Raw genomic sequence first — 27168 nt, 5'->3', positions numbered from 1 at the left:
TGAGCATGCAGACCCCCATCCCATGGGTGCAGAACCTGCAGGTGGGCTCTCTGATCAAGAGCCACAGCAGCACAGGGCGGGTGGCAGACAACGCCCTTCCTGCTTACAGATCACCTCCCACCAAATCAGGAGGAGGAAGCCATCGTTCATTAACGTCTTCCTTTTGGCTGTCAGTACAAGAGATTAGGAAAAGAAAAAAAAAAAAAAACAGATTCCACAGCCAAACCAATCCTGATGAGCAGGATATAGAAACCAGTTGCATTGCCTGCCACTGGACTAGGAATCTGGGATAATTGTCAGTGTCCTCTTTGGCCCCTACTGCAGAATATTAGATTGCTAAATCATTGTCGATACGCCCATCTGATGAAATTAGGCCCATGGGCCTAAATGGGGCCACTCAGTTAATCTGAGGGATGAACCCAGGAATGTATAGGCACTAAGGTCTCTGTTGGCAGATAACCAGAGAAGTGTGATCCGTGTCTAAACAACTTAAGCTCTTCTTTGAAAAGACAAGCTGGAGCATAGGAAAGGCCCTGCGAGTTCTGCCGTTTCCTCCTTCTGAGTCCTGTGTTCATGCTGCAGGGGAGGGTCTGGCCCAACAAGGGCTCCACAGTGTCTTCCGACTTTCAAGTGGATTATTTTCTCTCTTATAGTTAGTTGGACCCTCCAAACACACAGCCAAATGGCATCAATAGCTAATAGGTGCACTTTATTGTGCTTATTCAAGTTCTGTACCTGAAATGTGTCTGAGCATGAATAACTTTCCACCAATGCAATCATCAAAAGTTGTCTATATATTTATTTAATGATAAGGACAGAGGTTTCCAGGAAGAGACAGACAATTTAAAAGGTCTTTCCTAAACAGGCTTCTTCTTCTTTTTCTTTCTTTCTTTTTTCTTTCCTTTTATTTTTTTAAGGTAACAGTAGTGCACAACACCGCCAAAGTCCTTTTGGGGGTTTGGCTTTGACCAGTGACTTTAACCCTGTATGACCCACATTCTGAGCACCCCCACGTCTCTTCAGCCCCCGCCATCCATGCTCCCCCATCCGTCCATTTTACCTGCCACCCACCCTCATAACGACCATTCAGTTGTCGATTCTGTGTGTTTTGTTTTGCTTTTCTGTTTATCTCAAAACAGAATGTTGATCATAAACACTAGTGATCCAACCCTCTAAAACAGGAAACCATAGGAATCCAGAAAAGGAGAAAACACATAATCTATCCTCTATCCCGTACCTGAATTAACCTGCACACAGCCCAAAGTGCTCTTTCAGATATAGCAATAGTAAAAAAAAAATTGGGTAAAGACACCCTATCTGTAGTGTTCAAATCATAAAGCCTACGTGTGGATAATACGTGACAAAAACAAGACACAACAGCGTGCAAAATCCCCTGTGGGTTACAGGATTCAGAGAAAAAGGCAGGGTGACTGTCGCAGGTGAAACCGACCGGGCCGGGCTTGGTGGTCACTGATAGGATGGGTATAGCGGGATGTCGCGAATGGTCAGCAGGTTCACGGTGGCCCGCGAGCCGCTGGCCGGGTGCAGGCCGAGGTAGTTGTCGGTGAAGCACGCCCGCCGGGACAGCAGGGCCAGCATGTGGTTGAGGCGGGACCGCAGCCCGGCCAGGTGGAGCTGCCGCTCCTTGTTCAGGTTTCGGAAGGAGTCTCGGAGGCACAGGTCCAAGGCGGGGCTGCCCCGGAACTTGGCGTGTCCGGGGGTGACCAAGTCCGTGGCGCGGAGGGACGTCTGGGAGCCCAGGGAGCTCGCCACGGAGCCCTGGGAGGAGAGCGAGGACGAGGACCGCAGGCTGGACGACCGTGACACGGACATCCTGGACACCGGGGAGCTTTCCTTAGATGAGGCTGCCCGGGGTGACCCATCGGTGGCGGCGTCCGTCTGGGTGGCCGCCGCCCTGGACCAGAGCGCCGTCTGGCAGCCGGTGGCCCGAGTGCTGGCCGAGGCCTGGGTGCCTGCGCACGCTGTGTCCGGGCAGCTCTGCGTGGCGGCGTCGCGCACCCTGGCCGGCAGCTCCGCGCTGGGCTCTGTCTGGGTGGCCACACTGGCCACCTGCGCACCTGCGGGCTCGTCCCGGTGGCTGCTGAGGTAGTCCTCGTCGCTGATGGTGGAGGCCTCGGAGTCGCGGCGCCCGGCGCGGGGGACCGCCCCCTCCTCGGGCTCGGCCTTCCGGGGGGTGCTGGAGAGCCGGGCCAGCCGCAGGCGCAGCAGGTTCCCCAGGGTGGGCTCCCGGGGCAGCGGCTTCCAGTCCACCAGGTGGTCAAACTTGCCGCTGATGCGGAAGCTGGACAGGAGTTTGGCACTGATGGGCTTGGACTGTGCGTACAGGATTCGGAACTCCAGGTCGAAGTGCTCCACCACTTGGCCGGAGAGGACCACCAGGTTACTGCTGTTGAGCTTGCCGTCCGTCCAGGTGAAACTGAAGACAAAACAGAAGCTGGTAAGAACCGGCCATCGGGGGCTACTTCCTGTCCATCTGTGATAACGGCTGGATATCCCACAAAGAAACAGGGTTTGGAGAATGCATAGCCACTGTTCAGCGTGGACCCAACAAAAGGTGGGTATCCAACACACTAAAACCCTCAACCTCCAGGCTTCCAAAAGGAGCGCACTCAGACAGCAGGCAGGGAAGTGGCATTGCTGGGGGAGGAGTCCTGGCCTGACATTGCTCTCTCCTGCACCGCCAGGTTCACGGCGGAAGATAAGCCCATGTTGCCCACCCGTGGTCTGAGCCCCCTCTCTGTGGAGGAGGCTTTCACAGCAGGCGTGGGCCTGTGACCACAGTGGCCAGCATGGATCCAAGTATCTACCCAGGGTGGGCCAGCAACCCAGCTGGGGAAAAGCAACTGTTCCAAGGCTCCTAGTTAACTGCTGAGAACACGCTTCTTGCACCTGGGAGAAAGCTACACAGGCTGCGTCTGTCTCTGCACCTCAGCCTTCAGATGCAGGCTGACTGGGAAACAGCACCACCAGGGCAGACACTGCATCAATGTCTGGCCTAAAAGGCAAGATGAGCTGGAAACCACTGCACCTTCCCGCGCTGCTAAGCCGTGTGGGTCGCTCAATCCCACCTGCCCGAAAGGGTCTGAGTTAGGATTGGGGGCTTAGTCACCCCATGAGAGAGAAATTTCTATCCGGAGTACTGTCTTTTAAATGGAAGGCCATAAAGCAGAGTATCAACTATCCCTTGCAAGCAGGAATCCCAGCTAATGCAAATCCCATCTCTCCCACTTGGAAAACCGCTTTCAAATACTGAGAGGGAAGACTCTTTCAGAAACTGACATCACAGACGCAGGACACGTGGCCACCGTCAGAACTATAAGATGCCCACCACAAATGCAAGTTACCCGTAGCAGCAGCCTGCACCATAGCCTCATCACCTCCGAGGGCACTTCCCTGATTTATACTTTAGAATCCCAAACCTCTTGGAGCGAAGATCGTTAACACGAATAACTCCCACTCTAGCTGAAAACCTGGTTTCTCATAAACACCACGTGAGGAAGAGCTGAGTCTTGTTCTGAGCATCACTGAAGCATCAGTTTCTTTAGGGCAGGAGAAGGCGCGACAGGACGGCGGGGAGGGCACTTCCCTTGCACATGTCTGACCTGGGCTTAGTCCCTGGCTTGCCATATGGTCCCTGGAGCCCACCAGGAGTGATCCCTGAGTGCAAAGTGCCCAGAATAAGCCTTGAGCACAATTGGGTGTGGCCCCCAAACCAAAACAAAGCAAAAAAGGTGGTTTTTGGTTGTTTTTTTTTTTTTCTTTTTGGGTCACACCTGGCGATGCACAGGGGTTTCTCCTGGCTCATGCACTCAGGAATTACTCCTGGCAGTGCTCAGGGGACCATATGGGATGCTGGGACTCGAACCCCAATCAGCCGTGTGCAAGGCAAATGCTCTACCTGCTGTACTATCGCTCCAGCCCCAAAAATGAGTTTCCTGAGCTGACAGTCTCACCTTCCATAAACCTTTGCATGTTCGCCTTTATCCTGAGCTGGCACATAATTAGCACCCAGGGATGCACGCCTCTCCAAAAACGCCTCTCCAAAAACGGGAGTTTTTCTTTCAAACTCTAGACACGCCTCCTGCATACCATCCATGGGATAAGCACCCCCCCTCACCCCCCTCTCGGGAGCCTCAGGGGTAAAAATAGTGAATCTCCGCCCCTGGGGATTAGTACCAGCCACTCATTACTCCCCACCCTCCATTCAACATCCCCGCACTCTGCCCTCGGATGCCACTGCAGAGTGAGACATCAAAGGCAGAGGCAGAAGTGGGCACTGGTACTTTCTGGACTAAAGCCCTAAATGACAAGGTGAGGGACTTAAGTATAAGGCTCATCCTGGGCTCAGCCCTACGCACTGATGCACAGGTCTGCACGTGCCCACCCTTCTAGGGAGTGAAGACTAAGAGGGCCACCGTTCCCTCAGAATAGGAGTCACAGCCGCTCTCCACCCAGACGTGATACCGAGCGGCCACACACGAATGGCTCCTCCATTCCTGAACGCCCATGATCCCGGAGGCCAACTAACTACTTTCGGCACCCAGCGGCTTCTTGCAGAAATGCCTCTAGACTGTAACCTAAGCTATGGCCCCATGCCGTCCCGGGAGGGGAAAGGTTTTTCTCTCTCGGCCTTTCCTTTCCTCGGCAGCGTGGCGACAGCCATCTTATAAGGCCCACTAAACAGAGGTACGAGCTTGCAGTGATGCGACTTCTGGCCTTAATTTCTCTGGACTTAATTACTAAAATACCAGAAATCCAAACCCGCGCGGCCACAGTGGCTACACAACCTTGTATGCTCTTCATTCTCAGCAATGGGAAACAAATTATCAAGTGTTGCCTTTCGGCAGGTCTGATTGTTGGGGGAAATTTCCAAATAATAATAGTGAGTTTTCTGTTGGAATATTGAATGTAATCAAAGTAAAGAGAGTGTAAAGTGAAAATCATCAGCCACACAGGCAGGGGTGGGGGGTAATGGGAGGTTTACTGGGGTTCTTGGTGATGGAATATGTGCACTGATGAAGGGATGGGTGTTTGATCATTGTATGACTGAGACTTAAGCCTGAAAGCTTTGTAACTTTTCACATGGTGATTCAATAAAAAATTTTAAAAATTAAAAAAAAAAAGAATAGGAGTCACAACGTCACTATTAGGAGCCGGAATATAGTACAGCCAGTAGAGAGCATTTGCCTTGCATGTGGCCCACCCGGGTTTGATTCCCAGCTCTCCATATGGTATCCCAAGCACTGCGAGGAATAATCCCTGAGAACAGAGCCAGCTGTAAGACCTGAACACTGCTAGCTAGTGTGCCCCCCTCACCCCCAACCCCTGCAATAAAGACATCACTGCTCAATGTTAACCCATCCCCTGCAAGCCTGGCAAGGTCTGAATCTAGCACTCACTCGGGATGGGATGTCCACCTCTGTACTTCAGTCTTGTGGGCCACGGACATCCTGGACACTGGAAAAAAACCCCATAGCCTGTTTCCTTCTATGGGAGGCAGGCGGCTGATGAGCTCACAGCAAGACGCACCCACATGGGAATTACCTGACGTTAAAGGCTTGCATGGAGAGGGAACAGGAGCGCTGGCCTCTGTGTAAAACACTGCCTCCAAAAAGTTTAGATAATGAAGCATGAGCAGGTGAGACACTTACCTGTAGGAGCCTGTGGCCACTCGGATGCCATCGATCAGTGTGAACTTCTCATGAACCTTCCCGACAATTTTCGTTCCTGACCTGGCATAGTAGATATTTCCGGTAATAGTCCGAACCGTCATCAGCTGTTAGGAGGGGAGTGAGGAGAAACAGAACAATTCAACAAGCACCGGGGCGAGGGCTCGGCTCGAAGCTCCCAAAGAGACCACGGTATTGGTGGTGATTAGCCACTGTCACCCCTCCCTGGCATGCCCAGCGCATGGGATTCTCGGCCTCACGGGGCCGCTCCCAGGTCGTGCCCTCACCTCATGCACCCCCTTCTTACAGGGGCTGCTGAGACCCTTGGCTTGGAAGGATGTTCGCCTGCAAGACCACTCACTTTGGAGGGACGCTAAGTAACAGAATCCGGGAAAGAATGCTGAAACAGACGGTAGGGGCAAAAATCGTGAAAAAAGCAAAACATGCGGCTGCTGACGTTTTAACAAAGGCTGAAAGAAGCAAAGCTGGCATTTCTCCTGCTCGCCTGTCGACAGCATCACTGCAGAAGAATGTAACAGCCCCCGCTCACAGACATGACCATAATGGGCCCGGCGGGCAGGCCCGGAGGACAAGCCCTCCGACGTGAGGCGGAAGCGTCTGGACCCCAGGTGCTGGATCAGCAACACGGCGGCTGCGACGAGCACAGAGACAACACGAGCAGTACGCGGGCGCTGCTGCGGACCGCGTGTCCACGAAGGATCAGTCTTGCAAAATGACACACATCATGTACAGATAATCATATGCAAAATACTGAGACAATTTACATTCTTGGAGTGGATCGGTGCTGACTTATCTTTAGAAATCTTCCACGTCCAAATTGAATGTGTAAGATTTTTGCTCAACCCTCTCACTCATTCTACACAGAACAGCCCAACAATGTGACAAGCTCTGAGGCACTGCAGATGAAAGACAGAGTCCAGGCCTTCATGGAACTACAAGAGGGCCGGGGACGGTAATGAATAGTTTCAAAGAGCTGAAACAAAGCAAAAAAAAAAAAAGAGAGAGAAACAGAGCAAGGGTCAGGGGAGATAACTCAGAGTTGAAATTCGGGTACAGGGGGCTGGAGCAATAGCACAGCAGATAGGGCGTTTGCCTTGCACATGGCTGACCTGGGTTCAATTCCCAGCAACCCATATGGTCCCCCAAGCAATGCCAGGTGTAATTCCTGAGTGCATGAGCCAGGAGTAACTCCTGTACATCGATGGGTGTGACCCAAAAAGGAAAAAAAAAAAAGGAACTGGGGTACAACACAGGTCCCCAAGCAACACCAAATGAAGCCTGGAGAGCCCCAAGCACCAGCTGGGTGGCCCTGATGTCCCTGGTATCGAAGGGCCTGAGCTGTTCTGCACCCTAGGCTCTCACACTGGACCCGGCTGGCCCTGTTGGCTGAGTATCCCTGGGAGTGGCCCCCAACCCTCCTGAGCATCTCTGGGGGGAGCCCAAAATTAGAAACCTTGAAACTGGGGCCAGAGTTGATAGCACAGCAGACAGGGCACCTGCCTCATACACAGTGGATCCAGGTTAGAGCCCCTGTACCTCATATGGTCCCCTGGGCTCTGCCAGGAGTAATCCCTGAGCACAGAACTAGGAGCAAGCCCTGAGCACTGCTGTGTGTTTATTTATTTATTTATTTTTAATGTTTTTTAGAATTTTTATTTTATTTATTTATTTTTAAATTTTATTTTTTAATTAGTGAATCACCGTGAGGGTACAGTTACAGATATATACATTTTCATGCTCGCGTTTCCCTCGTAACTGCTGTGTTTTTAAAAAGAAAAACATTTAAAATCTACAGGAATACATGACTCAGAGAAGCAGAAACCTACTTCTACACAAAACCTGGTACCTGAGTCTTCCAAGTACCCCAGTATCCTGCACAGCGGGAAAGTGGGCACTCTCCAGCATCCTGCAGGGGGTGAGGGGGGTAGTTTAACACCCTGCGCCAAGCCTGCCCAGCGGCCGTGACCCCGGAGGAGAGAACACATCTGCCACACCAGGCACGTTGGTGGATCTTAAAGACACTGTGCCAAGAGGAAAAAGCCAGTCTCACAGGTCATGTGTTACTAAAATTCCACTTATGTAATATTCTCTGAAGAACAAATTGCAGAGATATGGAGCAAACCAGGGGTTAAAACTGGGGCAAGTACACAGAGAGGGTTGTGAATGTTCAGCGTGGGGGAGATCTTTGCCGGGATGGAGAAGTTCTGGCTTGGCCGGGCTAGAGGTGACATACAGCCACACAGGTGATAAGGTAGTAGCAAACAACAGCCACACCTTAGACAAACTTCCAGATGTTGACATTATACAGTAAGTTATATAAGATGCATCTATGGCACCTCTTTCTAGTAGCAATTTATGTGAATCTATTCTGATTCCAAAGTAAACACAGAGACATTTGTCACCCAAAAAGGAAAAATTTTTTTTAAAAAAAGGAAGAAAAAGAAATCTAGGGCAAGACCTGCATTACATCCATGGTATTCTTATCAAAAGGTATACTCTGAATTTAATCAGAGAAGCATCAGAGAAATGCAAGTTCTATAGAAAACGGCTGGTATTCTTTTATCTTGTTTTTGGAGCTGGCTTACTCCTGGCTCTGCAGTCATTCCTGGCAGGGCTCAGGAGACCATATGGCACATGATTGAACCCAGGTCAGCTAGGTGCAAGGCAAGTACACTACCCCATAGTACTATCTCTCCAGTCCCTGTTCATTCTTCAAAAGCACCAAAACCCTGAAAGGCAAAAGGAAGTGCTCCAGAGGAGAGGACGCTAAGGGGAACAAGGACTAACTGTCAGCGAAGGTCCCGGGAGGGATCCCACACAAGAAAACAGGGCAGCAGCGAGACGATGAATGAAACTTAGACACAAGTTTCAAAGGAAGTTTATTTCTTCATTTTCAAATTTGTAGTGAGGCTTGTAAGATGTTACTACTTAGAGAATCTCAGCCAAGACTATTCAGGCATTCTTTGTGTTGATTTTCTAACTCCTTTGCAAATCTGATCTCAGAATGAAAATTAAAAGTAAACAACAGAGGCTGGAGAGAGTACAGCGGGTCGGGCACTTGCTTTGCATGAGACTTGACCCAGGTTCGATCCCTTGGCACCCCATGCAGTCCCCAAGCACTGCCATGAGTGATCTCTGAACGCAGAGCCCAGAGTGAGGCCTGAGCACTGCCAGGTATGGGTCCCTCCTACACACAGAAAAAGAAATGACCTATCACCCAACTAGGGACATCCATGGGGCAGCTAGAGGGGAAAGGAAGAGGCATGAGCCTGGGCCAAATCCAGAGGAGCACAAAACTGGTCCCCCCGCACAGACTGAAGCAGGTTCTGTGCGCCTTTCGGCCTTCTCCGAATGGCATGCAGGTCCCTGTGACTGCAGCCAAAGCCCTGCTGAGGCCCCTACAGCCAGGGCACCTGGGGCTCTGCAGCCAGCCAGGAGGAGAAGGTGCCGGGGACCAATCCCCTCGAGGAGGGCTACAGCAGGGACTGAAGGGGAGAGAAGCAGGGGAGAGAAGCAGTTGGGGAAGACGAGGGTTCTCTAGGCAGCAGCAGGGACACAGGGAACGGTGAGGCCAGAGGTCCAGACTGCCTTCCACCCATCCGAGAGCATGAAGACGCTCAGGAAGGCAGCAGTCGAGTTAGGAAATGCAAGAAATGAATCAGCGACAGTCACCTGGATCGATGCAGAGGCCGGAATGATGCTGGATTTTCTGCTGCTGTCACATAGCCTGACAGGAAGAGCACTGAGAAGTGAGCCCATTGCTGCCTTCATTTCTTCTCCCAGCCTTCAGACAGCGCTCCCTGACTGAGCAATTTATCTGGCTACATAGTAATGGCTTTCCAAAATCTCACTGTCCCCGGCCCCACATCTTATCCTCTTTAATGGACTCTTTTTAATCCGTGGCTGGTTTGGTTTGTTCCGCCTGCAAGTTTCAATTCTATTCCATGAAGAATTTGTTTTTGTGAAAAAATAAATACAATTATTTCTTTGCAGCACTGATGCCAAGTTAGTTAATGGTTAAATAAGTCTAATCTTCAGTTTCCTCATTAGAGGGAAAACACCAAAAAGAGACCCAGACAAAGTCTACTCTAAAGTCTGTAAAGGGGCTGGAGCGATAGCACAGCGGGTAGGGCCTTTGCCTTGCACACGGCCGACCCAGGTTCGATTCCCAGCATCCCATATGGTCCCCTGAGCACCGCCAGAGTAATTCCTAAGTGCAAAGCTAGGAGTAACCCCTGCGCATCGCTGGGTGTGACCCAAAAAGCCAAAAAATATAAATAAATAAAAAATAAATTAAAAAAAAAGAGTCTGTAGAGCCAGTTGTGGAGTGACAGGCGGTGAGCTCACGAGGCCCAGATGCCTTGCTCCTTACACTCACTGCTTCATTCCCACTCCTGGGGACAGCGGCAGCACGTTCTCACACATGACGGCCGGGTGGATAATTAAGTTCCAATGATCACATGTGAACTTGCTCAATTTAGAAAATATGATGGGAGGCCAGGGAGATGGCTCAAAGGGCTGGCGCACATGTTTCGCATGCCAGAAGCCCAGGTCTGATCCCCGGCACCGCGTGGTCCCTACAGCACTCCCAGGAGCAGCCCCTGAGCAGCCCTGGCTATGGCCCCAAACCAAAGAACACACACGCATGATGTCAGAGAGAGGCTCTTCTTACTCTTTCTACTAAAGACAAGAAGCTAGGCCAGATGGTTGTTTTTTTTTTTTAAATTTAAAAACTTAAGTTTAAGTTACTTTCATACTCAGAGTAAAGGATATACAAAGACTACTTTTATTTTATTATTTTTTTGCTTGTGGCGTTGGATATGGACTTCACCACTGGGCCACATTCCTACCCTCTGGATGGCTAACTTGATAATGAGAACGTGACAGTCTTTGGAGCAGAGCTCGGAGCCTGTAGACTCAGTCCTCTGACCCCCTCTGTGTGGCCCCTGGGCTCTGTGTCACTACTGAGCTAAAACCTCGGTAGAATGGGCAGCCGGAGTGACAGTACAGCAGGTGGGGCACTTGCCTTGCATGTGACCAACCAGGTCGACCTAGATTCGATCCCCAGCATCCCATATGGTCCCCTGAGCACTGCCAGGAGTGATCCCTTACAGAGTCAGGGTAAGCCCTGAGCCCTGGTGGATATGGTCCCCAAACCAAAATAAATAAACAAATAAATAAATAAAATGTCAGTAGAAGGCCCCTTACCTGGCAGGGCTGCTCTAAGGACTAAGCTGACATTTGTCAAATGTCCAGGCAGTGCCAAGGCCAGAGCAGGCACTGGTCATGTGATAACAACAGGCGATGTCCACACACTGCCCAGGGCAGCAGCGCCCAGCAGCCTCTGCAGCCCAGCTGCCCAGCCCTGAGAGCGGCAGGGCACTGCCTGGGAGAGGCCAGGGTCCGAGTCCTGACTGGCCTTCCCGAGGCCGACCACCACCGTGCCCAGGTCTCCCTTCCCTCGCCCGCCCATGAGGACACACCACCCCCCACTGCGCTGCTCGCAGACCCTCGGTCACGTGGTTGGATGCGCGACCCTAGGCCTGGGAGGACACGAACCTTTTCCTGCTCGGGGTGCACTTTCAGGTCCATGCACATCTCCAAAAACTGAGAGAGCAGAGCCTGGTCCAGAAGGATGTACACGGCGACGCCCTGTCTCCGGCTGATGTCCTGCAGGTCTCGGAAGATGTCGATGTCGGTGAAAACATCCATCACCACCGCGATGACCTACGGCGTGAGCAGGGGGCAGAGCAGAGAGTGAGTGGTCCCCGCCCTTCGCAGGGTCCTTCCCGAGCAGGGCGCTCCTCCAAAACGCCTCCACTTCCCAAGAGGCTGGGGCCACTCCATCCTACAAACCCAGGGGGCCCCGAAAACTCTTGCAAATGGCTCAAGAACGCAGGGGAGGCCTCCGCCCTGCCGGCCTGCTCCATTCCACTTCTCTCCCTTCACTAACTCCCCGTCGTCCGGGCCCAGCTCAGACCAACAAGCCCTCAAGGTCTCGGAGCTTGCACCCCTGTCACCAACGGATCTATGGCTTGAGTTTCCTAACTATACAAAACAAGTGACAAGACCTCAGAATTTGAGCCCCTTCTGGGTGAAACATTCCACAAACCTATAATCACTATCTGATTTTGGCTCATAATTCCTGTGGGGGTGTTTTTGCCTTAAGAAAAAAATCATTATGATCTTTCTAGAAAGGCCTTTGCCCATCACTCCCCCTCCTCCAACTCTGGGCTTCAGACTAGGCAGGCTTGGTAGCCAGCCCCTCGCATCTCCCGCCTCTCCCATAGCCCTCTCCTTCCCCTGGTGGTCTAGAGCCACCCAATGCCTCCCAAAGCCCCCGCTCCTCGTCTCCCGAAGGCGGGCTCTGCAATTCTTTGGACTCTGCCCATGCAAGCCTGCAACAAGAACGTGGAAATGCGTCCCGGGGATTCTGCTCCGAAGCCCACACCAGCCCATTCTCCTCAACAACAAGACCCCCTCAGCACCCTCTTCCATCACTCTCCGCCCCCTCTCGGCCGCGTACCCCTAGGCAACTCAGAGCTGTCTGGGACATGGGTTGTGTAACCGCAGAGCAGGTGTGCGGGGAGGACTCGATGCCGGCTCCAGGAAGGACAAGTTCCAAGGTCCCGTACACGGATCTGCTCATTGGTCCACTCACTCCCTAGTGCAGGCTTGGGCTGGCCACACGGCTGAGCCCGGGGGACAGCACCGGGGTGGACCTTCCCTCGCTCCAGCGGCAGGTTTAGAACGGGCACCCACAGTCACCTTTCGGAGACGCTGAGGGCGCCCAACGCACACTGCGGGGCCGGGCCCGGCCCCGACACTGAGAAACCTGGACTTCTGAGGGCGCCAAGGGAAAGGCAGGGTGACCCAGGGACAGGAGTGCCCCGGGGCCCTGCTGGGAGGGGCCCGCGCAGGCTGGAGTGACTGGGAGCAGCGCCCAGGGAACAGAGCCAAGAGGTGAATTTTGATTCACTGCTCAATAAAGCGTGTACAAACAACACCCCCACCAGATGGTGAACAAGGATCTAAATCTGCTGGGACGTTCCTTGTTTGGCTCTGAAAGTCTCAAACTTTCTGCCCCGGAAGGAGAGCTGGATGGGAGTGATGCTTGTCCCGAATGCCTACAGGAAGGTCGGACAGGCCCTCTCCTCAGATGCCTTCCACCCCCCACCCCCGACTCCCCAAGTCTAGCTTCTTGGGGTCATGATACGTTTCACATTTCGCTTTAGGGCCAGAGAGATAGGTCACGGGCCTTGCAGCAGCCAGCCCCAGCCGGACCCTCAGAAGGCGCTCGCCCAAGCACAACGCTGGAAGCAGACTCTCTAGCCGCCACCAGGCAGGGCCGTAAATAAAAAAAAAATTTTTTAAGTTACTTTAGGGACAGAAGAGAGAGCACAGGTGTTAAGACGCTGGTCTGGCATACGGCGGATCCCAGTTAGGTCCCCAGCCCACCGGGACCCCAAGCCCTCCAGGAGTGATCCCTGAGCTCAGAACCAGAGTAAGGCCTGAGCACTCCTGGGCATAGGGGGTCCAGCCCCCTTCCCCCAAAATAGCTTTCAAAATATGTATCTGTTTAATTATTAGTAAATGTTTGATCTGTCTGCCTAAACCTCTGGCACTTGCAAACCCCTTTTGTCCCTCAAATTGCCAAAGTATGGAGATGTTATAAAACAGGGAAACAAATATTTACTGATAATTATATAGACATTTGGGCTGGAGTGATAGCACAGTGGGTAGGGCGTTTGCCTTGCACGTGGCCGACCTGGGTTTGACTCCTCCGTCCTTCTCAGAGAGCCCAGCAAGCTACCGAGAGTATCCTGCCCGCACGGCAGAGCCTGGCAAGCTACCCGTGGCATATTCGATATGCCAAAAACAGTAACAAGTAGTCTCACGATGGAGACGTTATGGTGCCTGCTCGAGCAAATCGATGAACAATGGGATGACAGTGCTATGGTGCTATCCAGACATTTATTTTGAAACAAATTGCTAAAGTTACATGACACCCCTTCTCCCCCCGCCCCGGTACCCCCCATATGGGCTCAGACTCACGCCGTGTAAGCAGCCACAGTCTAGAGCAGGACCCGGAAGCAGTCAGCGGCAGGAATCCCCGAGGCCCCAGCCTTGCTACCGTCCTCCCCCTCAGTCCCTCCGGCCCCTCCAGCCCCTGGGCCGCGGGTCTGCAGAGCTGACCTAGCCCTGGGCCTTCTCACACCTCTGCAGGGCATCTCCGCTGAGCGAGTCTGGGCTGGAAGTCCAGCCGCTGACCAACCAGCACAGTGCCTCGGGGTCGGTGCTCACGCTGCAGCTGCTGCCCCGAGGAGGAGCCCGGGGCTTGAAAGAGCTTTGGGATGGCCCAGGGCTCCCCTTTCCGGGAGCACGGAGAGGGAGAGATGCCAGGATATGGGGGTGCGGGGGGAGCCCGTGCCCATCGTGTCCACCAGGTGCCGTTGGTTCTCCCAGCCAGGCCCACGCAGCCTGGCCACGCTGAGGCCTAGTGAGTCCTGCTACGGCGACTTCTGGGAGTCTGGCCCAGGGAACGCCGGGTGACAGGGGCCAATCCGCCCCCTGCCCGGAGCTGTGCTTCTCCCGCCAGACCTGTGTGGAGTCCCAGCCGGCCATCAAGGTGACAAAACGCCCAGCCTGACCCAACTAGCCCCTGGGCAGCTGCAGGGGGGACCCCTTGAGGCCTGCAGCTGCAGAGGAAGGAGGCTGGGGGGAGCTGGAAAGGCTCCGGGGAGGCTCATGCGACCTTCCACTCAACTGCAATGCTGCCCTTGCCTTCTTGCAAAGAAATCCTAGGGAGATACCGCCAATTCCAAAACCCCATCAACTATTACTCCCAATTTATAGGTAAGCACCGGAAGCGTGGTGAGATTACGGAATTTGTTCAAAGCAATTGTCACTGTCATCCCGATGCTCATCGATTTGTTCGAGCGGGCACCAGTAACGTCTCTCATTGTGAGACTTATTGTTAATGTTTTTGGCATATCCAATACGCACGGGTAGCTTGCCAGGCTCTGCCGTGCGGGCTCCATACTCTCAGTAGCTTGCCGGGCTCTCCGAGAGGGGCGGAGGAATCGAACTCAGGTCGGCCCCATGAAAGGCGAACGCCCAACCGCTGTGCTATCGCTCCAGCCCATTCAAAGCGATACATTTCATAAATCTCAAAAGATACCAACTAGGGGGTTGTAGCAATAGCACAGCGGGTAGGGCGTTCGCCTCGCACGCGGCCGACCCAGGTTCGATTCCAAGCATCTCATCAATAAGTCATCGGATAGCTGCTCCTGGCAGGGACCTCTGGGGCGTTGTCGGGAGTGGGGTGGGCTGAGTTCCCGCCCCGCCAAAGCCTGGGCAGCCCCGCCCACACCCCAGAGTCACTGCCATGCCTCTAGCCAGACTGCCCGGGGTAAATATTCTGGATTTGCTGGAGCAATGTTTCCAGAAAATGCACCCCAGTAGCAGCACGCCAGGCTGGATGGGACGTAGTGTAGAAGACAACCCCTCGCAACTAGCAGAAACACGAACACGGAAGCTCAGCTTCCCACTGCAGCTTACAAGACTTAAGGTCTCCGTGGTGAGCAGCCACAAGCTTCACAAACTTTCTTCTAGGGAAATATTTTGTTTTCCATCATTCTGTTAGTCCTTTAGTGGCAGCAACAAGCGATATAAGATAAATTATTGTAGGCCTCCTACCCACGCGGCTTGAGGCGTGATTGGGCAAATGGAGTTGGGGTGGAAGGAAGGGAACAGTCTCGGTGAGATTGGAGTCAGGTACCGAAGGCCTGGAACAAATCAGCACGAACAACTTTCTAAACCACAGTGTTTAAAGCGGGGGGGGGGGGGGGGAAAGAGCGACACATCTCATGTGTGCAAGGGGCTGGAATCTCAGCCCAGGACCACGCCAGTCCAGAGTTCTGCGGGAAAGCGTTAGAACTGGACAGTATCCAAGGCAACGTTAACCAACAGTCTGCAAGTGATGGGGAGCTTGGAATAAATGCTTAAAGGATCAGTCGACAATTTCACATAAAGGACAGGGGCTCAAGCCCACCTCAAAGCGAGGAACACAAAACCCACAGATTCAGACACCATGCTCCCCCCGCTGCTGGGGGCCTGAGCAGACTGGGGAACAGGCTGTGGACTTAGGGGGGAATCTGATGCCCCCCTTCCTCACACACGAGCAGGTTAGGCCCCTGGGTCAGTGAGCGTCTGTGAGCTGCAAACTCCTACTGCCGACTGGCCAGGCGTGAGGGTCAGTCAGGGCGAAATCTCCTGCCAGCTCCGCATCCCGAACCCTCCTCAGCTACCTGGGCCACCCACCGGGCCCCCTCAGGCTCGACGCAGTCTGAATCAGGCACCTCTGGGGCTGGTTTGGAACCCAGCTGGGCACATGAGCAGCCTCCAGGGGCCACTCGGGGCCAGTTGTTCCAGTTCTGAATCCAGCTCTTCCGGGGTGGGAAGCAGGAAGTTCGTTCCAATCCTCCCTCCCGCTGTACCTCGGTTTCCCTCCCTCCGCTTCCAGGGTCACCTGTACAACATGCCTGGCACCCCCCAAGCTTCTGTGCACCCTGGTCAGTGGCGGCTCATCTGCGTGGCTCCTGCTGCTGACCAAATGACCCCTGAGCCCCACTCCTCAGCTTCCCGGGACCCTTGCCAGGTCTTCCGGACAACTTCGCACTCACAGAGTAAAAGATCTATTTCCTCCCCCACTTTCCACATGTCGTAACAGAACAAAAACTATCTCTTGGAAATCTCTAGAAATCCTCACACAGGAGTGAAGAGCTAGTACAACAGGGAGGGCACTTGCCTCGCCTGAGGCTGACCCGGGTTCAATCCCTGGCACAGCACATGGGTCCCCTCCCACCCCTACATCCCTCCCCCCCCACCAGGAGTGAACCCTAAGTACAGAACCAGGAATGAGCCCTAAGCACTCCTGGGTGTGGCCCCCAAATCAAAAGATAACAAGTCTTTAAACTATTTCGCTTTCACGGTCAGGGTTTAAAAACAAAAATGTAGGGGCAGAGAGAAGGGATAAGAAATGAAGGGGCTTAAATGAAGTGAAATTCATCAGTTATACAGTTGGGGTGGGGGGCGGGGGTAAACCGGGGATTTTGGTGGTGGAATATGGGCACTGGTGAAGGGATGGTGTTTGAATACGGTATAACTGAGACATACCTGAGAACTCTGTAACTTTCCACATGGTGATAAAATAAAAAAAAATAAAAATTAGGGGCTGGAGTGATAGCATAGCGGGTAGGGCGTTTGCCTTGCACGCGGCCGACCCGGGTTCAAATCCCAGCATCCCATATGGTCCCCTGAGCACCGCCAGGAGTAATTCCTGAGTGCAGAGCCAGGAGTAACCCCTGTGCATCGCCGGGTGTGACCCAAAAACCAAAAAAATAAAAAAAATTAAAAAATAAAAAAAAAATAAAAATTTAAAAAAAAAAAAGAAATGAAGGGGCTTGTCCCGAACAGGGCCAACCCTGGCACCACACAGGGCACTGCAAGGAGCGCCAGGAGTGACCCCTGAAGTAAGCCCACAGCCCCACCCAGTGTGACCCAATGCAACCCCCATTGCAAAAGAAGAAAAAAAAAGTAAATTTCCACAACAAAGCCCACCTTTGTCTATGTACACTGATCGCTCAGTTTCACAACCTCTTGTTCTAAAAATTCAGTGTAAGTATCAACTTGTGGGCAGAATCTCAGCTGACTGGCACCGTGGAGCTGGGGGGCATCGGGCAGCTGAGAAGGGCCGGACCCCACATTAGCGGTTCCTTCGCAGGGCGCCAGGGAGGGAGAAGCAGCAAGAGTGGGGAGAAAAGGCTCAGCTCTCTGAGCCACTTTTCTTTTAGAATTGTGCAAACACTTGCCTGCTTGCAAAAATGCAGTCTACAGCGCAGTCGATTCAGAGATACCTGGTTACTGTGCTTACTCCTTCCCTCCTTTTTTCTACTTGGACTTTTCTACCTTCCTCCCTGTCCATCAAGATAATAATTTCCATTAGTTTTTATTCTATTCTTTCCACTTTTGAAAATACTGAGTTTCTATATGTATGCATAAAACAATTGTTTGATGCAAACAAGTCTGTGTACCATGCACGTGCGCACGCATGTGTGTGTGTGTGTGTTCGTTCATTTCCTTCCTCTAGATATACGGTGATGATACACACGTTACCCTAGGCTAGGCAAGAGCCATCCAACAGAACCTTCTGGGAAGTAGGCAATGTTCTGTGTCTGCGCTGCCCTACCTGGCAGTTCAGAGCTTGAAGGATGTCTAGTGCAATCAAGGAACTGGATCTCACTGCATTTCTGCTTGTTTTGAGGCCACACCTGGGTGTGCTTTAGGGACCAGGTGGTGCTTCGGAGCAAATCCAGAGTTCCCAGAGGCAAAACACAGCTCCATTTCTTTGAGCTGTCTGTCTCCCAGGCCCCACAATTCACTTTAATTCCTATAAAAAAATAAATAAATAAACAGTCCACAGGAAGCTAAGGAGCCCACAGCTTCAGACTCTTTCTAAGAGCAAACAGAGCTTCGGAGTGACAGATGAGAGTCACTGTTCAATGGGTCCAAAGTTACTTCTGAAGAAGATTAAGAAAAAAAAAAGTGGGGCTGGAGTGATAGTACAGTGGATAGGGCGCTTGCCTTGCATGTGGCTGACCCGGGTTCAATCCTCAGCATCCCATATGGTTCCCTGGACTCCATCAGGAGTCAATTTCTGAGTGCAGAGCAAGGAGTAACCAGAGCAAGGAGTAACTGAGCATCTCTGTGTGTGACCCATAAAGGAAAAAAAAATCTTTTAAAATTTTAGAATTCCTGGAGCGCTCGGTTGCATTCATGGCCTCATGACATCTCATACTTTATGTCACCGATATACCAAGAGTAGCACACCACATTTGACAGGGTGTAAAGTACAAGGCAACTAATCTTGATTAAAAAAAAAAGTTTGCACACAGGCTCAACCTTTAACCACATGTTAGTAATTTCTTTTACAGGAGCTTAACGGCTCCAGGCTGAGATATAACAATCTTCATACACTTTCCGCTAAGGAAACTTTTCTGGATCATTTTTTAGCAGATTACTCATAATGAGCAATACAAAATAAATTATTCAGGGGCAGGCTCTTGGAGTGGTGGGAATATTCGAAATAATGCTATTCGAAATAAAGGTGTAATGGTGGTCGAATTGGTGTTGGAATATTGAACATAATAAATTATTGTGAACAACTTTACAAAAATAAAATTGAATGAAAAAAAAAGCACTGCACTGTAGCACTATCATCCCTGTTGTTCATCGATTTGCTCAAGTGGGCACCAGTCATGTCTCCATTGTGAGACTTGTTGTGACTGTTTTTGGCATATTGAATATGCCACAGGGAGCTTGCCACGTTCTGCTGTGCGGGCGGGATACTCTCAGTAGCTTGCCAGGCTCTCGAGAGGGACAGAGGAATCGAACCCGGGTCAGCCGCGTGCAAGGCAAACGCCCTACCCGCTGTGCTATCGATCTAGTCCAAAAAATTAAAAAGTTCTGGAGATGGGTGGCTGGTGTGATGGTGAAAACATGGGGTGCCACCGAACAATACACTTTCAAAAGCGTGGTCAATTGGTCTATATTTTACCGCAGTTAGAAAGAAGTGGGAGGCCGGGGTGTGCCCAGAAGCAGCTGCCTCACCGCGGGGGCGCTCCTGTGACCCCAGCTTCGAGCGCACTAGAGTGCTCCCAGTGGGACTGCCTTTTGGGAGTCCCAGTGTCACATGATGTTGGTTTTCTCTATAGCACCATGACCAAGTACACGGCCCTGGTCACCGCAACCACAAAAATACAGGGAGGGGTGGGCAAACTAAATAAATAATTAGCAAAATGTCCAAAGACCCCCCTCTCCCATCACCAAATCCAAACCGTGACACCTAAGGATCAAAGACCACATTTAATCCAGCAGGACACATCCCTGTCTGCTGAGTCCAGGGCCCCAGACACAGGCGAGGGGCCGGTGTGCGGTCACAGAGCCACACCACACTAGCCGGCACCAGGCACTGGCCAGCGGGGGGTCACAGAGACCAGCAGGTGAGGCCGGCACTTCTCATTCAGGGGCAGTTTCGTGCCCCAGGAGACAGTAGGAACACCTGGGGTATCTTCGAAAACGGTGGTAAAATATGGGGCCAGAGCAGTAGTGCAACGGATAGAGCACTCACCTTGCACGTGACTGGCCAGGGTTCGATCCCCAGCATCCCACCTGGTCCCCCCCTTCGCCCCCCCCCCAACCCACTAGGAGTAATTCCTGAATGTAGAACCAGGAGTAACCACTGAGCACCGCTGGGTGTGGCCCAATAACAAAACAAACAACAAAATACTTCGGTAAAATACATCACTGTATCACTGTCATCCCATTGGCCATCGATTTGCTTGAGCGGGCACCAGTAATGTCTCCATTCATAAAGCCCTGAGATTTTAGCAGCCTCTCTTTACACGTCTTTCCCAACGATTGGAGGCTCTTTCAGGGTCAGGGGGATGAGACCTGTTATTGTTACTGTTTTTGGCATATCGAATATGCCCCAGGGAGCTCCCTGGAAGACAAAGTGTCATCTGAATTTCTAAGCATTCAATTCAGCAGCAACAACACAACCAGGATGTTGTGCAAGCATCACAATTTGTTCCCAAGACATTTTCATCACCCAAACTCCTAGCATAAAGTGACAGCGCCCCCCAGTCACGAGGATGACTGTTACAGGTGCGGGGGGGGGGGGGGGGAAACTTTTGATACCTAGGGGCGGACGCCAGCTGGGCACAGACCAGCGCCCCAGGATGGAGACGCAGCGGCTGAGGTAAGAGCCCCGCCCTGGGACGATGGGGGCTTCCGGACAGGAACTGATCCCACTGCACGGGTTCAATGGGAACGCAGGGGACAGACCGGTGGCGCAGGACCGGGAGGGCCTCCTCAGAACATCCACGGGCGCACCGGAGCCTCCAACACATTCCTCAGCTGCTCGTCCTCCCCGTCAGCACCAGATCCTTCCACGCATGTCCCGGTCATCCAAAGGATGCCCGAGCGGGAGGTCAGCACCAAAGCACCTGGTTCCACAAAGCAGCTGGATAGGACAGGGCGGGCAGGTGAGAACCTGCGGGCGGGCTGAGCTCAGGCCAGGAACCCCCCACCAGGGACCAGGAAGGCCAACAGCCACCGCGAAAACGTGGCCAGATGGGGCATGCGGCACTTCCAGACGGGGTGTGTGTGTGTGTGTGTATGGTGGGGGGTCACCACGTCCTTCTGATGAGTGGGGGTCACTGCCCGGCCAAACACTGATTCACAGGGCCATGGAGGCATGGAGTGACGCACTGGCCGTCTGGGAGCAGGGGAGGTGCTGGGGCGGGGATGCCAGGGAAAATCTATGTAGCTCCGAATCATCTCTCAAATGCCTCGGGAAGCGAATGTCTCAGCTCCACAAAGTGCAAGACTGTCCGCATTTCCTCCTGCTCTGGGGAAACCTGACCAAACACGTCAGCAGTCAGTGGGCACTCAAGATGGGGACACACGCCCTGTGGGGTTTTCTGCGTGTTTTTTTTTTCCATTTGGGGGCCACACCCAGCCCTGCAGTGGTGGTGCTGGGGGAGGGAGGGAGGGAGGGAATCCCAGAGGCAGGGCTGGGGATGGAACTGGGATTGACCAAACGCAGGGCAAGTGCCTGAGCCCCCCAAAACTCTCTCTCGGGCCCGTCCCTAGTGTTTTTTAAAGTCGGTGCCTCACCTGGTGGGGCTGAAGGCACAGAGAAACGTCAGTGGAGCTCCTAGAGACAGCCCCATTCCGGACAGGCGGGACCCATCCGTGACCTCCTTTCCTTCGTCCGCGCCCCCTAACCGGACAGTCACCAGAGCGGGCCCTAAGCACTATAAGCCAAAGGGTTTGAAATGCAGCCTGGCTCCTGGGGCGTCTGCTCAGCTCCCGGATGCCTGCAGGCAGCCTGCACGGCTGGGGTCGGCGCTGCGCTGGCTTCTCATGCCCATGCCGCGCTCCTGCCAGAGCCACACCTGACGATGCAAGTTGGGGCAAATCGAGCCGCACACAGTAAGCCTCGGTGCCAGCCCCCTCCTGCTCCAGCCGGGCTCCGCCCTCTGGTCACTGTTGGAACCCTGGTGTTGAATGCCTGGGCGGCTCCTTCCAGTCAGGTGCCTCCATTCACTGCCAGGTGAGTCCCTGCTCTCCCCAGGTCCTGGGCCAGAACGAGCGACATGTCAGCCTGAAACGCACGCCAACGGCAAAGCCAAATCTCGGGGCCCTGTTCTCTGGAGTCATCAACTCCCTTCCCACATGATGGGCCGGGGGAATTCTCTGCCAGCTTCATGCTTCTTCCTCTTCAAACTGACCACCTTAGTCATCTTCCTGGAAGGGGCCATGCCACTGTTCTGTTACTAGGGCACACAACTCAAAGATTTAAAAGGAAAAAAAAGAAAATCCCTTGGGGCTGGAGCAAATAGTATAGCCGGTAGGGTAGGGCACTTGTCATTTATACAGCTCACTCAGGCTTGACCCCTGACACCCCATGTGGTCCCCCAACCCTGCCAGGTGAGATCCCTGAGTGCAGAGCCAGGAGTAAACCCTGAGTACCGCAAGATGTGGCCCCCAAACCAAGTTTCGTCTAAGACACTTGAAACCAGGGCTGGAGCGATAGTACAGTGGGGGGGTGTTTGCCTTGCCAACCCGGGTTCGATCCCCGGCATCCCATATGGTACCCAAAGCACTGCCAGCAGTAATTCCTGAGTGCAGAGCCAAGAACAACCCCTGAGCATCGTTGGGTATGACCCCAAAAGCAAAAAATAGAAAAGGAACTTGAAACCTCCAGCCTGCTGAGAACCAGGGTCCTGTCCATCCCTCCTCCCATCGAGCTGTCTCCGAAACTGAGAGGGCTGCAGCCAGTCACTGAACCTCTAGAGAGAGGTGGCACTGGGGCCTCCTGCCGGCCCAGGCTGGCTGCACCACGCGCTTCCAGGCCCAGTGAGGACCCCCACCTCTGAACGAGCTCCATCACATCCCAAGTGCCTGGCCATGGGGACCCCCTGCCCCAAGCGCCCATCTCTCAGCTCCCCTGGAAACGGCCTACGTACGACCTGTGGCTCCCCGGCCACCATGGCAGTCCCTGGGGAGGGCTGTAGCCAGCGGCAGGGCCACTCCTGCGCCCACATGACCCGCCTCCTCCCAGAGTAGGGACCCCTGCTCCCTGTCACTGCTCCAGCCACTGACCCCCGGGGCCAGAGACGGCTCCTGACACAAGATGCACCAGGCAGAGCGTGGAGGCCGACAGTGGGCAAGAGATGCTGTGCCTTGTCACAGCCTCACTGGGGGACCTCCAGCAACTACTCCGTGTCTCCCGCCAGAAGGAGAAGCAATCACACCTACCTGGGGATTGCTCAGAACCACACCTGGGGGGCTGGAGAGACAGCGCTGTGGGTAGGGCATTTGTCTTGCACGCGGCCGACCCGGGTTCCATTCCCGGCATCCCATAGGGTCCCCCGAGCACCACCAGGAGTCATTCCTGAGTGCAGAGCCAGGAGTGACCCTTGAGCATCACCAGGTATGACCCAAAAATCAAGGAAAAAAAGAAAAAAAAGAACCTCGCCTGGCACAGCACTGTCACACACGCAGGACACGCATTTGCCACAGAGACCCCTGGCCCTGGCCACTGTGACACCCCCACCCCAAGCTAAACTCTCCATCTTCTCCTCATCTCAGCTTCGCCTTGACCCCGGCCCCTCCCCCGCCCGCTGCATTCCCTTTCCTGTCCAAGCACAGCCAAGTCCAGTCAGTTCTGCCTGACATTCCTCACAGCTTCCCACACCACCAGGCACGGCCCCCCCCCCTCCTCTCGTCCGGCCCTCCCTACAGGGTTCAGCCACCAGGAGCCCTGTGTCACCTCTAACCCATCACCTTCGTGCCCTATACCAGGACCCCAGCCCAATCTGATCATGCTCCCCTCCTCCCCCTACACCTCCCATGGCTTCCCCTTGTGCCTTCAGGTCACGGGGCAAAGCCCTGGGTGGCCTGGCCCTCACCTGCCCCCGCACCTCCTCTCCCTTCATCACCCTCGGCCTCTGTTCCAACCGAGAGGCTGCTCCACTCCCGGGCTCAGCCCAGGCTCTGGACCCCCGGGTCCACCCAGTCCTCCAGAACCCCACTCCATGTCCCCCACCTGGGGCTTTTTCCCCACTGCCTGGAGCAAATCAACAAATGGTCAGCTGTCGAATGCAGGCCAGGCTGGCTCCCCGGAGCCCCAGGCACTGAATAAGCAAGGAAGGTGGCATGTGTCGGCCACGCAGAGAACCGCTCATTGGGGTTCAACCTCTCCACTGCTGCAGTTAAAATGGCCCAAGTTCCAAACACAGAAGCGAGAAGACAGCAGCGCGTGGCTGGATCAGGACAGCAGGTGCTGGCCAGGAGGGCCAGCCTGAGAGAGCCCCCAGCGTGACAGGGACACCGGGAAGCACGCAAGGCCAGGCATGAGTCGGCAGGCCGTCTTCTCTCCGGCCTTAGCTCGCTACCCCTTCGCTGCCATGGGGAACTGGCAGAGGGTGAACAAAACTCTGCAGAGACCCACTGGTCAGGTGCTGTGGGCTGGATGGGGCAGCGGGGTGGGGGTGACGGTGCTTTATGTTCTCTGTGAGCCTAAGTGTCTGTGGCAGCAGCAAAATAAAACCCTGGCATCCCCAGACCACTGCCGGGCTGCCCTGCCACCTGTGACTGTGGCAACTCCCACCCTGATGGCCCCCAACTCACTCTCTCTCTCTCTCTCTCTCTCTCTCTCTCTCTCTCTCTCTCTCTCTCTCTCTTTATCCCAGGCACACCGAGACACCAGACACTTCGAGCCAAGGGTGGCAGCAGGCAGTGGTTCTGGACTAGAGTCTGCTGCCGCACCCTGGCCTGTTCCGCCACCCCCCACCCGCCCCCCACCTTGCCTGCTGCCTTTGTCCTCCCTGACCCACAGGCAGGCTCCAGGCTGGCAGGGGGGACCCAGCCCTAAGGGGCCCCAAGCCCATGTGAACAGAGATCATTTCAGCCCGGGGTCTCTACATTTGGGGAAGCTGCGGGCCCCAGCCTCATCCTGTGAATGAGAAGACGCCCTCCTCTCTGGAGGGGCACTCCCTCCTCAGGGTGTGTTGGTGGGAGCACACCAGTGACCCCTGCAGTTACAGCAGGGCGTTAAAGGATCAAAACCCAACAAAATCCTAAGGTCACACTCTAGTGGTCTCTGGACACAATCTTTCCGGAAAAACATCTCTGAAACTGCCGTGCTTGGGGCGGGGGAGGGGGGGTGTCTGGAGAGTCCAACTGGCCAGAGCACTTGCCCTGCAAGGAGCTGACTGGAGTTCCATCCCCAGCTTCCCTATATGGTGCCCCAAGCACCACCTGGAGTGACCCTGAGCATCGCCCCCCAGGGGCAGGGCGGGCGGGGGGGGGGGGTGCCCAACAGTCAGAGCGGGGAGTGGGGAAGGGAAAGCAAGGGGGGGGAACCTCAAAAAAGAGCCCTGCTGGGACAGTAGAAATCTAGGGTTGGCTGTCAGCCAGGAAAATTGGTCATGCGCTTGGATTTGAACTGAGATTTGTAAACTGGAAGGAACTCTGGGTCCCCTCTCACAGGAGGGGGTGGGAAGGGCACCCGTTGGAACTCCAGCCCAATTCCCAGCATCCCTGGGACCCTCCTTGAGATTTCCCCAGCTACCGGGGGCAGCCAGCGGCGGGGGTGGGGTGGGGTCAGGGAACGGAAGGGGCGTTGAGAGCCGGCCCCCCTCGCCCCCCAGGCCCGCGCTCCCTCGAGGCCCCGGTGTCCCCGCCGCCCCCCACCCCGGGCGCTCACCTCGCGCGCCGAGCGCAGCTGCTGGCGCAGCGCGTCCTTGCAGCCGTAGGGGCCGCCGGCGCCCGCGCCGCGGGGCTGGAAGTGCGCGTGGACGCGCGTGGCGCCGCGGTAGGCGCCCTGGTAGAAGGAGGGCCAGCCGAGCTCCAGCGGCGGCGGCTCCACGTCCGACAGCTCGGGGAAGTAGGTGCCGGACGAGCAGTCGTGCGAGGAGCCGAACGAGTCCTCGGCGCCCGCCGCCGCGGCCGCGCCGTCCTGGCCGGGCCGCTGGGCAGCGCGCAGGATGGCCCGCACCTCGTCGGGGTTCAGGAAGCGGCCCAGGCGCTCGCGCCGCAGGAAGGCGGCGAAGGCGTCGGCGCCGCCCGCCAGCAGCTCCTCCAGCGCCAGGCGCTGCGCCTCGCTGTACAGCTCGGCGGGGTTGGGCGGCCCGCACGGCGACAGGCAGGCGGCGGGCAGGTCGTCCAGGCGCTCGGGGAGCAGGGCCATGGCTGGGCGACGGCGGCTGCGGCGCGGCGCGGACTCGAACTCGACGGCTGCCCCGGCCCCCTGCGCGTCGCCTTATAAGCGCCTTTGAATCAGCCCGGCCCGCGTTCCGCGTCTCCCATTGGCTGCTTGCCCCTAACGGCAAAGTCGGGACGCCGCTACCGCCCCGCCCCCGCGGCCTGCTATTGGTCGAGGTGCCGGCCCGGCACCGCCCCTCAAGCCTCCGTATTGGCTGCCGCTTAGCGGCCCCGCCCCGGAGCTGGCTGCGGACTTGCTACGGGAAATTTAAACTTGAAAGATTTTTGTCCAGTCGCTGTTCTACGCCGTCCTACGACTCTGGAGGTGGAGACCCAGCTCTTTCCATGCGGCTGGAGAGGAGAGGGCATGCCCAGCCTTCATGATTGGCTGTGCGGTTCCCGGTCGCAACGCTGGCAGGGGAGTCCCAGAGCTTGCACCCAACCCCCGGCGCGAGCACGTCCCCTGCCGGTCAGCACGCGAAGTGCGGCCTTAAGTGGGCAAACCTGGAGGGGCCGGCCCCCTCCCGGGGCGCCTGGACCAGTGCACTGATTGCTCCTGAGTTCTCAGAGCTTGATGGAGTGGCCTGTCATTCCATGCCACCGTTAGCCCCTGCCTGAAGTTTCACTCGAAGTTTTCCGGTCCGTCAAAATCGTGATTATGCTTGCAGGTGGGTTTTGCTCCGTTTCTGCAAAACCCCCAAATCCTGGTGAAAACCTCTTTTCCACCTATTTCCACCTGCACCGGGGAAGCTGTACAAAAGGGGAAATGCAGCCCTGCTGTCTAACTGGTTGTGCTTTAAACCCAGAATGTGGAACCCATAATGTTACTCTGCTAGTCTCTGCCTCTTCTGGACTTGTGGTCCCATCTCCCTCCCATCCTTTGGAACCATGTCTGAGTTTCAGAAGAAAAGCAGGTGGGGACTGCAGGGACTGGAGCATTTGGTGTCTGAGAGCGGTTCCCCTGGCCGGCCCACTGCATCGGACAGACAAAGGACTCAGGGAACGGAGAAACAGGGCCTGGGCCCCAGGCTGGTAGTCAGTTTATTTCTCTCTCCTCCCCAACGTAGTCGGATCTCTCCCTTACAGCACAATCGTAGTCGTAGTTTTGTTTGTAGTCCCA

The 27168-nt window shown here is 54.7% G+C and overlaps 1 protein-coding gene across 1 annotated transcript; it reads right to left on the bottom strand.

Annotated features, from left to right (window-relative positions):
• Window positions 1-833: 833 nt before the first annotated feature.
• FAM83D (family with sequence similarity 83 member D) lies at window positions 834-26036 on the bottom strand. The gene is made up of 4 exons (XM_004612491.2): window positions 25552-26036; window positions 11271-11438; window positions 5673-5797; window positions 834-2437 (listed from the first exon to the last, which is right to left on the bottom strand). The coding sequence occupies exons 1-4, from the start codon at window positions 26032-26034 to the stop codon at window positions 1468-1470; spliced, it is 1746 nt and encodes a 581-aa protein (XP_004612548.2). The 5' UTR covers window positions 26035-26036; the 3' UTR covers window positions 834-1467.
• Between the last annotated feature and the right edge of the window lie 1132 nt (window positions 26037-27168).

Source organism: Sorex araneus, chromosome 5 (assembly GCF_027595985.1).
Source record: "Sorex araneus isolate mSorAra2 chromosome 5, mSorAra2.pri, whole genome shotgun sequence".
NCBI lineage: Eukaryota > Metazoa > Chordata > Mammalia > Eulipotyphla > Soricidae > Sorex > Sorex araneus.
The sequence above is the reverse complement of the archived record's forward strand: the minus strand, read 5'-3'. Positions and strand labels throughout refer to the sequence as shown.

What these genes read in the sequence shown, in the direction of transcription:
- FAM83D (XM_004612491.2), bottom strand. Translation starts at nt 26,034, where the DNA reads ATGGCCCTGCTCCCCGAGCGCCTGGACGACCTGCCCGCCGCCTGCCTG. An exon ending in AGCTGCGCTCGGCGCGCGAG is followed by an intron (nt 11,439 to 25,551) that starts GTGAGCGCCCGG and finishes CTCACGCCGTAG; the next exon opens with GTCATCGCGGTGGTGATGGA. An exon ending in TGCACCCCGAGCAGGAAAAG is followed by an intron (nt 5,798 to 11,270) that starts GTTCGTGTCCTC and finishes CCCTCCTAACAG; the next exon opens with CTGATGACGGTTCGGACTAT.